General features: G+C 56.6%; 1 protein-coding gene across 1 annotated transcript in view; it reads right to left on the minus strand.

The window, feature by feature from the left end:
• The window catches only part of ABLIM2 (actin binding LIM protein family member 2), a 111,953-nt gene that overhangs the window by 83,150 nt on the left and 14,521 nt on the right, over positions 1 to 14,282 (minus strand). The window contains exons 6-8 of the mRNA XM_065877288.1: positions 9,641 to 9,756; positions 3,413 to 3,539; positions 346 to 439 (exon numbers count right to left, since the gene is read on the minus strand). Of these exons, the coding sequence (XP_065733360.1) occupies positions 346 to 439; positions 3,413 to 3,539; positions 9,641 to 9,756 (337 nt within the window). The remainder of the gene's footprint in view (positions 1 to 345; positions 440 to 3,412; positions 3,540 to 9,640; positions 9,757 to 14,282) is intronic.

Consider the following 14,282-nt stretch of genomic DNA (forward strand, 5'->3'; position numbering starts at 1 on the left):
AAGCCTCAGATTTCCCATCTAGATGCCAAAGGGCTGAACCAGGATCGCAAGTTCTTCCCACCTCTCTGTCAACGTGTAAAGGGCACAGGTGAGAGAGTGTTGCAGGGAAATATTCCTGGAGGAGGTGGCACTCACTGGGCAGACCCTGGAAGGTGTCCTCTGGCAGAGCTGGGAGGCAGAGGCTCAGGGGTGCGGGTTCCTGCACAAACATACACCACAGACGCCACGAGAGGCACCTTCTTATCCTCTCTGTTAACTCCTAGGGGGCGGGCAGACCCCAGTGCCCAGAGAAGAACTTAGAGCGGGCGAGTGTCATGCTTGCAGCCTCCAGGCTGGCCTCCTTACCTCCAGCACGTGCCCCGTGATGTACTTCTCACAGCCATCGCAACGGATCCCGAACTTGCTGTGATAGTCGGCCTCACAGTAGGGCAGCCCATCCCTGCAACAGAGCCGGCAGTCAGGACGGCGGGGGCACCCCCAGGACCCCCAAGCCCTCAGAGTCCTCGCCAACGAGAGCGGCCACGTCCAAGGGGCAAACGCCCACTTCCTCCTACTCTGGGTAACAGCACAGCCCTTGAACAGCGTGTATGGGGCACTTACGGGCACCAGCACGGCCCCTCGGTCATCAGGGCAGCCCCAAGAGAAATACCACAAAGATCATCCCATATCACAGGTGGACAAACTGAGGTGCAAGAGGTGGGGCCGCCTGCCCAGGGGGCGAGTGAGGGCTGGTGGAGGGCTCCAAAGGCTGAGCCCAAGGAATCAAAGCTGCGTCTGGGAAATAAAAGACGTTTCCGCAGACGTGGCTCTTCCTTCCAGTTCATTCTGTCAGGTGTTTAACATCCAGGGTGGGAAATAGTCTGTTTACGCATTGGGTGGCTTCCTGCTCGTTCTGAAAGGGGTCTGGGGCGCTGGAGAAAAACGTGAGCCGACAAGGGGGTGTGACAAAGCCGCCCACGTTGGAGACCAGGTCTGAGGGTGACAAGATGCCAAGTGGCAGGTGTGCCTTGGGACCGACCCTCACACTCCCGGGCATGGCCGGGAGCTTCCTGCTCTCGAAATCCGAGGGGCGAGGGACATCAGGCTGTGCAGGAAGGAGCGACGCGTCCACGCTCCCCACGCACGGCAATGGCGGGCTTACTACGCGCCACGGGCGTGGCTTGTGGCTTTGGGAAATTGGGACAAGCGGGACGCCTCGTGGGCACTGCTCATGAATATCTGGGCAGCCGCGGGCGGGCTGCCTAAATGCCGAGCCCCCTTCACTGAACTGTAAGGAGAAGCTGGTTTGCAGGTGGTGGACGGAAGACAACGCAGACACGAGGCCTGGACAGTATCTGGCCTGCGGTTGGAGCTCATTAATTATCACTATGGGGTCAACGCCACGGGACGAGTGGCAGTGACGGTGTCGGAGGTGGTGCCAGTGCTTCCTGCTGGGCAGTGGTGAGTGATCAGGCTTGCACTCAAACGCCCAGAGTCCCAGCTGCCACTTAACCTGTCTGGGCCTCAGCTTCCTGGCTGTAAAGTGGGATCGGTAAGTGCAAGGTCTAAGGAAGACAAGGTATGGCCGGCACCTGGCACCCGGTGGCTGAGGCCACTGTCATTGTCATCGCCAACCGGGGCTGTCCCCCTGGCCCCAGGTCCAGCCCAATGGGACTCGGATGTGGAGGCGACTGGCACGGCGGGTGCAGGGTCGGGGGCGTTACTCTGGTGCGTCATCCCCGCCCCCCCGCCCCCAACCCCGCACTGCTGAAGTTGCCGTGTGAGCCCTAGTTTGGTTTTGATTTTTGCTCAGCTGCTAACAGAAGGTGAGATTCCTCAAGCTGTTGGGAGACTGCAGCTAGCGGCGCCCTCTTTTCCTCAAAGCTCAGGACCTTGTCTGGGTCACACAGATGACGGCAGGAGGGGTGAGGTCCCGGTGTTTCTCTGCAGCCTCCGAAACGAAGCAGCCCTTCCTTCCACAGGGGAGGGGACATGTATATTGGGCCCTTAGGGTCCACCTTCAAATGCCCTGACCTCAGGGCCCCAACCTCTCCCAAAAAAAGGCTGTACATGCAGCAAATCCAGGAGGTTCAAAGATAACGTCTCCATGGCAACACCACCACGCCCTCATCACAAATTCCGGGCTGTTCCAGAGGCTGCTAAGTAACATGCACGCTGTGTGGGTGAGAGGGGCTGCAGCGCCCTGGGGGCTGGGCATCATTTTATTTTTAGTGCTCTGTCCCCAAGGCTGCCTTGGCGTGTCACTCACCCCCTCCCTTTACTATGACAGAGGCAACAGGTCCTGGCCCAAGCAGCCAGAAACCACCGCCCCCCCCAGCCTGACCCAGCCTGGACAGAGGCTCGTCTTGATGTGGCGACTCTCACTGGCAATGTTTGATTTTGAGATAATTGCGGATCCAAACACAGTTGTAAGAAACGGGACAGAGAAACCAGGACGGCCTTCCCCAGGTTTCCCCAAGGCTCACATCTTACAGAATTAGAGTACAAGGTCCACCAGGAAATTGACACCGGCACACGCGGCGACCCGGTTCGGATTCCCCCGGTGCACACCCGCTCTCGCGGGCACATGCGTGCACGTGCATGTATGTGTGCGGGTTTTATTCTCTGAAGCTTTGTTGCAGCAGTCTTTTACCCCAGTCAATTCCTGCGATGGTTCTATTCCCTCAGAGCGTCAAGAACTAGCACAGCCTTTGATAGAAGTTGCCAGAAAAGCCCCTAACTGGCAGGAGGGAGCCGCTCTGCACTCAGAGAAGCTGCTCCTTTGAGCTCAGCCTGTAACCCTTCCCTCCCCGGTGCTGTCTGGGGGCTCACCCGACTCAGTTTCCTGATCTCCAGGGATTAGAATGCACCTGGCAGACCAGCTGCCTCTGCTCAGGGCCCGATCCCCAGAAGCTCCCTCCCCACTGCCTCTGGATAACGGTGCTCCCCCCGCACCCCAAAGCAGCCACCGCCGCATCCTGAGGACACATCAGGGACCCCGTGTCGGCCAGCGGGAGCTGCCGATGGCCCCGCGGCAGAAGACGGGGCTGTGCTGTCACACCCGTGACGCCCGAGCCCGGTCAGCCCTCTCTTCCTTGCTCTGCTGACGGCCTCGGCTGACGTCCACTTTGCATTCTGCAGGGGATGCAGGCACCAGCAAGAGGGGCGAATTCCACGGGCGAGGGTGACACCAGGGGCGGTGTGGGGAGGTGTTTTACAAGGTCAAAGGCGGGAGCGCTAAAGTCTCTGTCCCAGTGAACAGAAAGAGCATGGGAGTCTCTGCAAACCACACTGAGGAAGCAAGGCTGGTAGGGAGAGGGGCCCGGCCGGGGCTCTTCCCCTGGCACAGACGGGAGCAGCTGGCAGGAGGGTGGGCACAGGACGAGCCCTGCCCCGCCCCCAGGTGACAGGTCAGCGAGCCCCGCCCACTCACTTGCTGATATACTCCGCGTTCAGTTGTTTCCCGCACGTCTTGCACTTGAAACAGCCCAGATGCCAGTGTTTCTCCAGGGCCACCAGGGACTGGCCGTTTTTGATCTCCACTCCGCAGCCCTTGCAACCTGGAAGAAAGAACGGAGCACAGCCGTCATCCTCGTGGGCGTGGGCGAGAGGCGCAGGGTGGCGGCCCTGCACCGCTGGGACTTCAGACACCCCAGGGGCAGTGAGAGCGGGCCTGGGGACGGGACAGACGGAACCGTCCAGCCGCAGCCGTTACACGACGGCCAGCGTGAGCGCGCATCGAGTGCCGACTGCGTGCAGCCTGGGCCGCGCGCCTGGGATACCAGGATGAACTAGACAGAGGCCCCACCTTCCAGAGATGGGCGTCTAGGCCTGCGGAAGCAGATGTGGACTTGCACAGGGGCACCCTGCAGTGGGCACTGCCCCAAGCATGGCCCGGGCAGCAGGGTGCCATGATGGCAGGAGCTCTGGGTGGCCTCGCCTGTCCTGCTCTGTTGGCAGGTGGACTTTGAACCTAATTGTGCGCCCCCACCAGGAAAGGTGCCGCTTTAGAGAGGTTGGAGCCCCGATGCCTGTCCTCTGAGCGCTCGCCTGCCAGGGTGCCCCTCCCAGGAAGCCCTCCGGCCCCGGCTTCTGAGCTCCTTCTGTGGCCAGCCGTGCCACATCCCGGACATAGGACATTGACCACCCGCGCTTGTGCTCCCGGTCTCAGCCCAGGTCGGAGCCAGGCCCCAGGAAGCGCCTTCATCCCCGGTGATGGGGGCTCTCCCTCCCATGGCCCCCAGCCTGTTCTGGGCCCCTGACCGGTCCCCCCGCTGCCCTCCAGCCATGCCCGTCCCTGATCAAGCCCCCCCCCCCCACAGGGTCTCGGGTGCTCAGTACACGGCCCTGCTGCCTCCCGACCCCTCCAGCCACGGGCAGCCACACCGGGGGCTCCCACAGTCAGTGCCACGTGTACTGAAGGACCAGGGGGTGGAGCAGGCCGGGCAACGTCAGGGGCAGAGACAGGCAGCATGACCTGCCTGGGGTGTGCGTGTGTGTGCACATATGTGTATCGAGTACGTACACGTGTGTCTTATGTGCATGTGTTGTGTCTGATTACGTGCACTTGTATGTGTGACATGTCTGTGTGCAGACAGGTATATCTGTATGTGACTGTGTGCAGGGGTGTGTGTGCATGAGTGTGTCTATGTGTGTGCGTGTTAGTGCCTGCGTGTGTGATGTGTTGTGTGTATGCATGTGTGTCTCTGTGTGAGTCTGTGTGTGTCTGTGTCTGTGCATAAATGTGTGTATGTCTGTATGTAGGTCTGTCCGTCTCTGCGTGTGTCTGTCTGTGTGTGGCTGCACGTGTGTCTCTATGTGTGTGTGTGTCTAGTATTTTTGTGTATATCTGTGTGTGTCGGGGACATGACAAGGGTGGGGCCTTGGGGACCCCAAAGGGCCCTGATGAGGAGAGGCGAGCAGGGGGTGCCCTGAGGGACTCAGCATTTTCCGGGCTCAGCCAGGCAGGGACCCCCCCGCCAACCCTAGATGAAAGAATGGGGCCCAAGGTCCAGCAGCCTGGCTCCAATCCTGGCCCTACTCCTCGGGGTCACACTGGACAAGCCTCTTTCCTCTCCGTGTGGAGCCCTGTTTCCAGCCGGGGGGTGGGGCGGGGCAGTCACATTCAATGACGGATCTCATATGAAGACAGCAGAGCCCGCACGTCTAGGCGCTGATGCTGCCGGGACACTCCCGACGCACGGCGGGCTCGCCAGACTCTGCTCTGACAGGGATTTGCTCTCCTTCTGGGCAGAGGCCAGCATCACGTTATCTTTAAGAATAAAAAATATTTAATATCTACAGAACTGTTGGTCAAACTCTAGATTTCTTAATTTACCACACCGTCAAATCCACTGGCAACTTTGGAAAAGACCCGAAGAACAGGCTCGAACCCCAAGGTCCAGGGCTGGGAGGGAAGAGGGGACCTCCCAGCCATCTCAGGATCCTGGAGCCCAGCCAGGCTGGCGGCAGAGAAGAGCTCAGTGAACGAACGCCTGAATGCATCGGAGCCAAGAGGAAGCTCCCTCCTCAAGTTCAGGAGGCATCAAGACCCCTCCCCTCCCGCCCCCTCAGTCCGTCCCCAGCAGAGCAGGGCCGACACCGCCTCCCAGTGCTGGATCCGTGCAGCTTTGACTCTGGGCCCTCACCTAGCGGGTAACCGCGGGCACACACGGTACGCTCCGTGCCAGCGCCTCTTGACCAGGGCCATTTTGCTGCCGGGGGCTTTGGGCTGTGTCTGGAGACAATTCTGGTCCTTCCAACTGGGCGTGGAAGGTGGGGGTCGTGCCCCAGGGGCCCGGAGGCCAGGAATGCTGCTCAAAACCCTCCAGGGCACAGGTCGGCCCCCACCACAAAGAATCGTCAGGCCCCAAGTGTCAACAGCACTGAAGTGGAGACAGCCTGCTCGGAGCCTCGGTCCAGGTCTTCGTAGACAGGCAAAGCAAAGGAGCATCCCGGACCACACGGGGCCAGGGGAGAGGCGGGGCACGGCAGTGGCTGGAAACACGGACCTTGGAGCCAGGCTGCCCCCGCCAGCTGTGTGACAGTGACCGAGTCACTTCACGTCTCTGTGCCCACTAACACAGGGATGCATTTTATGGGGGTAGTAACAGTACCAGCCTCACGCAGCTGTCACGAGCTAACAGAGACAGGCCTGTGGTGTGAAGGACGCATTTGAGGAATGAATACACACACGTGAGCTGAACGCTCGAACTATTACCGCTGTTGTCTCGAGGGGGACACCTCGTGAGGGGCCGATTCCCTGCAGGAAGCCCCCCGCTCTGCCTCTTCCTGTATCAGCAGTGTGCCTTCCCCCAGGGCAGGGTCCAAGGCTCCGGGCAAACGTGCCACCTGCCGCCGAGGGGGGACGTGGTCCGCACCTCCACACCGCCTCCTCGTCCCCACAGACTCGGGGTAGAGTCTCACTAATAGTGAGCCATGAACGTGGAGGCCAGGGCCAGGTGCGAGGACTGTTGTCATGGAAACGGCAATCATCATTTTCTAAACACATCTGGAGCTCAGCATAGCTTCGCAGGGCTTTGCAAATGACAGGTGAATCTGTGATGAATCCACTCGACAACAGCTGTCAACGCGCAGACGTCCTTGAGGGAGTGTGTCCCCACTGCCCGGGGGCAGAAGGGGGGCACACTTTGGCCTGGAAGGGCCAAAGCCTGCCATCCACTCATCCTCGCACCCTGGGCCTGGCTCTGCCATCACAGCCACAGGATGGACCTGGGCCCCTTCCCCAGCATGACCCTTCTAGAACCTTCCAAAAAGTTTCCTTGTTTCCCCTCAAGTGCTCCCTCCTCTAGCAGACGCGGTCATGGGTTCAAAGGCCCGGCTCTGCCACTAACTCGCATGGGACCCAGGACGTGTCAGGGGCCTCTCTGAGCCCCAGCTGTGGACTCGGGCTGGGAGTGGGGTGCAGGATCAGACTCCCTCGCCCACTGTCCTCCTCAGATCTAACTGGGAGGGGAGGGGGTGTGGGTCGAATCTGAGATTGACCTTTGATGGCAAGGAACCGACTGGGCTCTAACTTTAAAATGCCTGAGACGTTACGGGCTTGGCTTGCGATTTCTCTAAGGAGCCTGGGCCAAGCAGGAGGGGCTGCGAGCATCTGCTGGGAGAGATAAAAAAGGTTCAAGTGCATCCCACCCACTGGGCTCTGTACTGAACTGGCGACTCGACCCCCTGACTGCAACGCAGTGGCTTGGGGGCGGGGAGTGGCGGCCAGGAGGGACATTGGTTCCTGGGGGCTACAGCACCCTACAAGGCAGATGCACCCCACAAGGCAGCCAGTGTACCCCACAAGGCAGCCTGCATGCCTGCTCCCCCCATGGGGCCCAGCCCCTCCTCATCTTTCCACGTCACCCCCTCATTTAACCTCAGCCTTGCCACAAGAAAGGCTCACCCCATTTCCAGAAGAGGGACCGGGGCTCTGATCCCGTCACCCACCCCTGATCACATGGACAGTGCAACCCCACATGGGCGAAAGACACAGAGGCTCCAAGGGCCACAGCCCAGGTGGATGCACGTCCAAAGGCCTGAGGACCCGCCCCACCCACAGGACGGCCCCTCATGGGCACACAGCCAGCAGAGGCCTTGGATGCCAGGGCCCTGCCCCTTCCCTCCTGACTTCGGTGGGCCTCCTGATCCTGGCTCCGAGTGTGATCCCAGGTTCCCAGCGTGACCCCGTCCTGGCTGGGCTGGGCCCCAGCAGGTGGAGTCAAGCCCAAGAACGGGTCACGGGGGCTCCTCAGCTTGGACAGGGCTGCCCCGGTCCAAGGTCCCACATTCCCAGCTCCTGGCTGCTGCGACACCAGGCTGCCCCTCCGGGCCACTGCCCATACCCACTGCTGACCCCACATCCACTCCCAAGGCCTGGAGAGGGGACACAGCGTGCCCAGGGCACCCAGGTGGTGAGTGGCGGGGTCTATTCCTCACAGCCGGGCTCAGAGCTGCGTCCTGATTGGAGTGGCGCTGGGCCTCTCTGAGGGCTGCCCTGTGACCGGCTCCAACCAGCAACCGGTTCAGAGCTGGAGAGTCCGGGAGGAGCCTGGAAAAGGGGAGCCTGGACGGGCGCCCAGCGGGCTCTCCGGGAGGAGACCCTCCCCCCAGGGCAGTCGGGGAGGCAGTCCACGGCAGAAGCGACGTGGAAAGCTCAGGTGCGGCGGAGGAACTGGCCACCCAGAAGGAGTGGTGCACCCCTCCCCGGGGAAGGCGTGGGCATCCAGCAAGAAGCGCTGATCCTGTTACTAAGCAACAGGCTCAGGCCAATGAGCGGAAGAGGGAAGCTCAGGTCCCTGGGACCAAGCCTGACTTCCACGGGAGCAGCTGGCCACTCTCTGCTTCCCCCAGGGAAGGCGGCCCCCAAAGGTGGCCATCTGCAGCTTTCCTGTCTATGCAAGAAGGGCCGCGTCCCTCCCCCAGCTGCCACCACCTGCAGGGCAGACCACGCTGCGCAGGCTCACATTCCTAGCATGCTCCCAACCCACCTCGGCACTACCTCCCTCAACAGCCATCTATGGCTCCTCGTTGCCTCCAGGATGCAGCTGGAGCTCCCTGGCATGGCTTTGCCGCCTGGTTTCTTCACTTCCATTCCCTGCTCCCACACAGCACCCACCTTGTCCACTCACACGGGGGTGGCAGTTGGGCCCAGCTCATGCAGTGCCCTTCCCTCAATGCCTACTTAACGAAAACCTGTGTTTTAGGTTTCAGAACAAAGGCCACCTCTTCAGAAAGCCTCTGGTCACAGCAGGGCGGGCTCCCCTGCTTTGGACTTTAAAGGTCTTGGCTCAAACCTCAGCCCCACCCCTCCCTAGCTGGACACTGGGCACCCAGCACTTCCGCTGCTCTCCACCAGGCTCAGGGCACTTATGCTCCTGCAGAAGGAGGGAGGGACTCCTGCCTGGCCAGGCTGCTCTGGGGACAAAAGGAGGTGGGATCTGGGAAGACAATGCAGACATCCACACAGAAGCCAAGAGCTGGTGATGAATGTTTAATGCCTTCCAGGCACAAAAACAGTTCTAAGCTGGGGATTATCACCATGGACTGCGAGAAGGGATAGGTTATAGAAGGGGTGGGTTACAGACCCATCTGGGGGTGAGGGCAGCATTTGTTCTTTGAAAACACAGATTTGATATTTTAAAATAAATTTCCATTTGGAGAGGGCAGCCTTTCTGCCCATGACATTTTAAAAAATCTCAAAAAAGTCTCAGACAATGAGTCTGTGATTGGGCATATTTCCCTTTTTACTTTGGCTGCCAGGAAGCTCTGGACAAACTCTTCAAACTAATCCCTGCCTTTTCAAATTTTGCTACAGTTTTTTGATTACTATTTCAGGCTTAATGATAATAGGGCTGTTTGTTGAAGCAAATTCTCAAAAATTTAATCAATCCAGATCTCAGCTGGAGAGAAAGTTTTGAATGGAGAACTCTCCTAGCAGACCCCAAAGCAACAGCCTCACCAACTGCGACTGCTGTGAGGGCACAGGCTGAGCAAAGGCTTAGAGGCAGGAGTACCCCAGAGACGCCTGGCCCTGGTTCCCTTCGTTGTGTTCATCCACAGTTATTCGCTTCCACTACTTCTGGTCCCAGTGGTGTCAGGCCTGCCACCCAGCACTGCCAAGCCCCCTCCGCCACGCCGCTCTGCGTCCACTTACTCCAGAGGCCCTGGGACAGGGGCACGCTGCTGCCCGCTGATGTGGGCAGGGAGCACTTCTGGCACATGCATTCCTTGCCGTTGAAGGTCACTCGGTCCCCAGGCGGGAAGGGCAACCTGAAATAAGACAGTGCATTACCAGCCAGGACCACCTCCTGGCTCTTCTCCTGGGTGGGGGGAGCCCCATCCTAGACACCATGCCGTCACCTCCCCGGGGACCACAGGCCCAGGACGCTGGGTGTCTGCATGCAGGTGCAGGTGCTGCCATGGCCCCGCTGGCCCCGCTGGGCCATCTTAGCCTTAGTTTCCTCATCGGCACCGGCAGGCAGAATCACGGTGCAGTGGGCCAGAGCAGTGGGGGCCGGCCAGTGCTTGCACATGGCGATCAACTGGGCAGTCTCAGCCATTGGCCTCCTCCATCCAACCCTGCCTCCTCTGACCGCCCAGGATGCTTTGTCAGTTCAATACTCATGGCAACGGCACCGTTTACTGAGCATCTACTAGGTGCCAGGCCAGGTTCTATGACAGATTCCTTAATGCCTGCCTCGTCTATCACCATTAAGATGCTTGCCCAGGTTGGTCTTTGCTTCGTTTTTCTCTATGGGTGAGAAAATTGAAGTTCAGAGAGGATAGTTGACTTTTCCAAGGCCACATGGCTGCTGCCCGTCAGAACCAGACTCAAACCAAGACCTGTCTGGCTCCAAAGCGCCGTGATTTGCCTACCTGGGTCTCTCAGAAAGCAGTGCCGCTAGGAGCATGCAAGACTGTATGCTGGATTCCGTCTTTAAAGTCTGGCATTTTTTTCATCATGGATTTGTTTTTTGCATTAATTCCAATTTTTAAAATATCACATTAAAATATCATTTACCTTGATCACTTTTTTGGCCTCCCCTTAAACTCTGCATCCAAAGCGAATAATCCACTGGCCGCACCCTAGTCCCAGCCCTGGGGCAAGGTGAAGTTACGGCCCTGGGCTGCCCAAGCGAGGCCAGAGGGGGCAGCAGAGCCGGCCCACCTGCTTCAGCCCCGGAACTTCCCCTCTGGTGACAGAGGTGGATCGAGTGCCTGCCTCTGGTGAGCTAGGGTCAGGCCACCTACTGCCACTGGGCCACCTCCTCCCCCAGTTCAGCCCGGCAAGAGAACCTGAGCCTTGCGGGCAGCAGTCTCTGAATTATCTGGACCAGGGCACGCCCCGTCCTCTGGCTTAAGCCTTCGTCGTGTCCCCCCTGCCTCCTTCGGGACTGGACAAGGCCAGGCACAGCCAGGTGCTCGACAGGTCACTGTCAGTGAAAGAATGAGCCGGTACGTGAACACGTCAATAACTGAAGGTCCCCCTGGAGGCCTAGCTCAGACGCCTTCCCCCGCAGGGCCTCCTCTCGGAGCCTGCCTGGGTCACGCCGGCTCCAGTCCAGCCCCGACTCTGCGACCAGAAGAGCTTTCTGACCCATGAGGCTGCCAAGCCTTCCCGTGAAAAAGCCCCGCCGAAGCCCCCCACTTTGTGGGGCTGGCGTTCAGGGCCCTAGGCGGATTCAGCAGGGCCCCAGCCAGCCAGTCTCAGCTCATAGGGAGCAAGGACCTATATAAGCTGAGCTGACCCCCGTCCCAAGACTTGCAAGATGGTCCTGCCGCTCTCCGTCCTTCAGCTGCCCTGGCAGCTACCTGACGCCATGCGCTGTATCATGCGTGGTTAGTGCTGGGGTCTACCTCTCTCCCGCCTGCTGTCTTGCAGCCGCCTTGGTAATGGGGGGTCTTGGGCCACAGCGGGAGTCCCTTGCCATCCCTGGATGCGCTCGGAGAGAATCTCCGGCTGTGTAACCCAGAGCAAGCTGCCTAACCTCTCCGAGTTCCTGTTTCTCACTTGTAAAATGGGACTAAGGACACCTGTGTCTCAGGCTGTTGTTCACCCATCCGTGCATCTGACCTGTAGCGTGGAAAGTTCTAGCATTATGCCTGGGACCCAGGAGGGGCTGAATGAATGGTAGCTATTATTTTATTAATTCAACTTCATTGAAGTATATGTTGACAGATGTACACACTCATGTAACCAGGACCACAGTCATGGTATGGGACATTTCTGTCCACTGTAAAAAGCCTGCTGTGACCGTCCACGCTCATCCCCCCCCACCGGCCCCAGGCGGCTGTGATCGGCATCCTGTGCCATGGATCTGACTTGATTTTCTGGAACTGCATATAAATGGAATCACACGGTACGCAGTCTTTGACGTCTTGTTCTGCTGCGTGTTTTTTTTGAGATTCACTCACACGGCTGCACACACCACTGGTTTGTTCTTTTTGATCGTCAAATGCTGCTCCTTTGCACGGATGAGCTGTTCATGTCCAAGGACATCTGGATTCTTTCCAGTGTGGGACTGTTACAAATAAAGCTGCTAAGAACGTTTGCTGACAAGTCTGTGTGGACGTGTGCTTTTGTTTCTCCTGGGTAAATACCTAGGAGTGGAATTGCTGGGCCACGTGCTGTGTGTCTAACTTCACAAGAGACTACCAAACTGCTCTCTGTAGAGGTTGTACCACTTTGCCTTCCCACCAGAGACCTGTGACAGTTCCTTTCACTCTGTATCCTCACCAACACTTGACACTACCCATCTTCTTACTGTGAGTCATCCTAGAGGACATTGGATGGTATTTCAACGAGTTTTAATTGGAATTCCCCTGATGACTAGTGATGTTAATGTAATCATTTCATTTATTGGTCATTTACATACATTTTTGTGGAGTATCTGCTAAACTCCTTTGCTCATTTTTAATAGTTTTTTTGGTCTTCTTATTATTGAGTTGTAGAAGTTCTTTATATATTGTAGACACCTGTGTTTCACCAGATATATATCCTCTATCACGCTGATGGCTTGCTTTTTCATTTTCTTGACGTCTTTTGATATTATTTTTCTTCACTTTTCTATAGGGCAGGTCTGCTGGCAACAAATCCTAGCTTTCGTGTGTCTGCAAAAGTGTTTTGCCTTCATTTTGTGTGTGTGACAGCTTTACTGACATACCATTCAATGTGTACAATTCAATGGTTTTCAGTGTATTCAGAGTCATGAATGCACAATCAAATCCCCGCAATCAACTTGAGGACATTTTTCATCACCCCCAAAAGAAATGCAATAGCATTTGGCAGTCATGCCTTCATTTCTGAAAGTTTTTGTGTCGGGAAGGCTTGGTATAGACCTGTTTGATAGATTGTTTTCTTTCAGCTCTTTAAAGACGCTGTTCCATCATCTTCTGGTTCACATTGTTTCAGATGAGAAGTCTGCAGGCATTCTTCTGTTCCATTTTACATACTGGGCTGTTTTGTTCCCCACTTACTGCTTTTAAGATTTTCTTCTTATCACTGTCACTCAGAAGTTTGATTATGATGAAGTTGGTAGGTTTTTGCTGTGTTTATTCTGCTTGGGATTCACTGAGACGAGTCTATAGTTTTCATCAAATGTGGACATTTTCCAGCCATTATTTCTTCAAAAACTTTCAGTCTTCCCCGCTCCCAATCTAGACAGAAAAACTTATATCCACAGATCACTGAGTCTCTTTTCATATTTTTCAGTCTTTTTTCCTGTCATTGCTTTAGTTTGAATAGTTTCTACTGTTATGTTTTCAGGTTCACCCATCTTTTCCTCTGTAATATATAATCTACTGCTAATTCCTTTCAAGGAATTTTTTTTTTTCCTGTGGTACGCGGGCCTCTCACTGTTGTGGCCTCTCCCGTTGCGGAGCACAGGCTCCGGACGCGCAGGCTCAGCGGCCATGGCTCACGGGCCTAGCCGCTCCGCGGCATGTGGGATCTTCCCGGACCGGGGCACGAACCCGTGTCCCCTGCATCGGCAGGTGGACTCTCAACCACTGCACCACCAGGGAAGCCCTGAGGGAATTTTTTATTTCAGAAATTTCCATTTTCATTTCTATAATTTCCATTTGGTTTCTTTCCATGCCTTCTCTAATGCCCCTACTTATGTTCATGCTTTCCTCTGAATACTTAAATATATTTACATCGGCTGTTTTAAAGTCATCGTCTGCTAGTTTCACCATTGATCTCATTTCTGGGTCTGTTGCTACTGACCGATTTTTCTTCTGGCCCTGGGTCACATTTTCCAGCTTCTTATGACCGGTCACATTTGTCGATTTTATGTTGTTGAGGGCTGGGTTTTCTTCTCTTTCTACAAAGAGTGTTATACTTTACTTTGGCAGGCAGTTAGCTCACTTGCAGACCAGCGTGATCTCTTTGAGGCTTGTTCTTGAACTTCAAGCAGGTTTATGCCTTCATTCTAGGGCGATTTCAGTTCCGCTAATAAGGCATGATGCTTTTGGTGTCCCCACTGCATGCCTGGGTGTTCCACAAGGAATCTCCACCTGGCCAGAACTCGAATGTCTCCCAGCCCTGGGAATGTTTAGCTTACAGCAACCTGGTCATTTTTTACCCAACCCTGTGAAATTTCCTCTCCGTCTACATGGCTTCGTATTTAGCCCAAGAGTCAAAGGCACCTCTATGCAGCTCTCCTGAGGTCTCGTTCTGCATAGCTCTCTCCCCTCTGCTATGCTCTTCTGCCTCTCACATCACTGTCTCTTAACCTGGGGAGGATGCCATGCCCTACCTGGTTCCCTCTTGTCCTCTGGTTCAAGAAACAGCCTCC

This window comes from Phocoena phocoena, chromosome 5 (assembly GCF_963924675.1).
Source record: "Phocoena phocoena chromosome 5, mPhoPho1.1, whole genome shotgun sequence".
Taxonomy (NCBI): domain Eukaryota; kingdom Metazoa; phylum Chordata; class Mammalia; order Artiodactyla; family Phocoenidae; genus Phocoena; species Phocoena phocoena.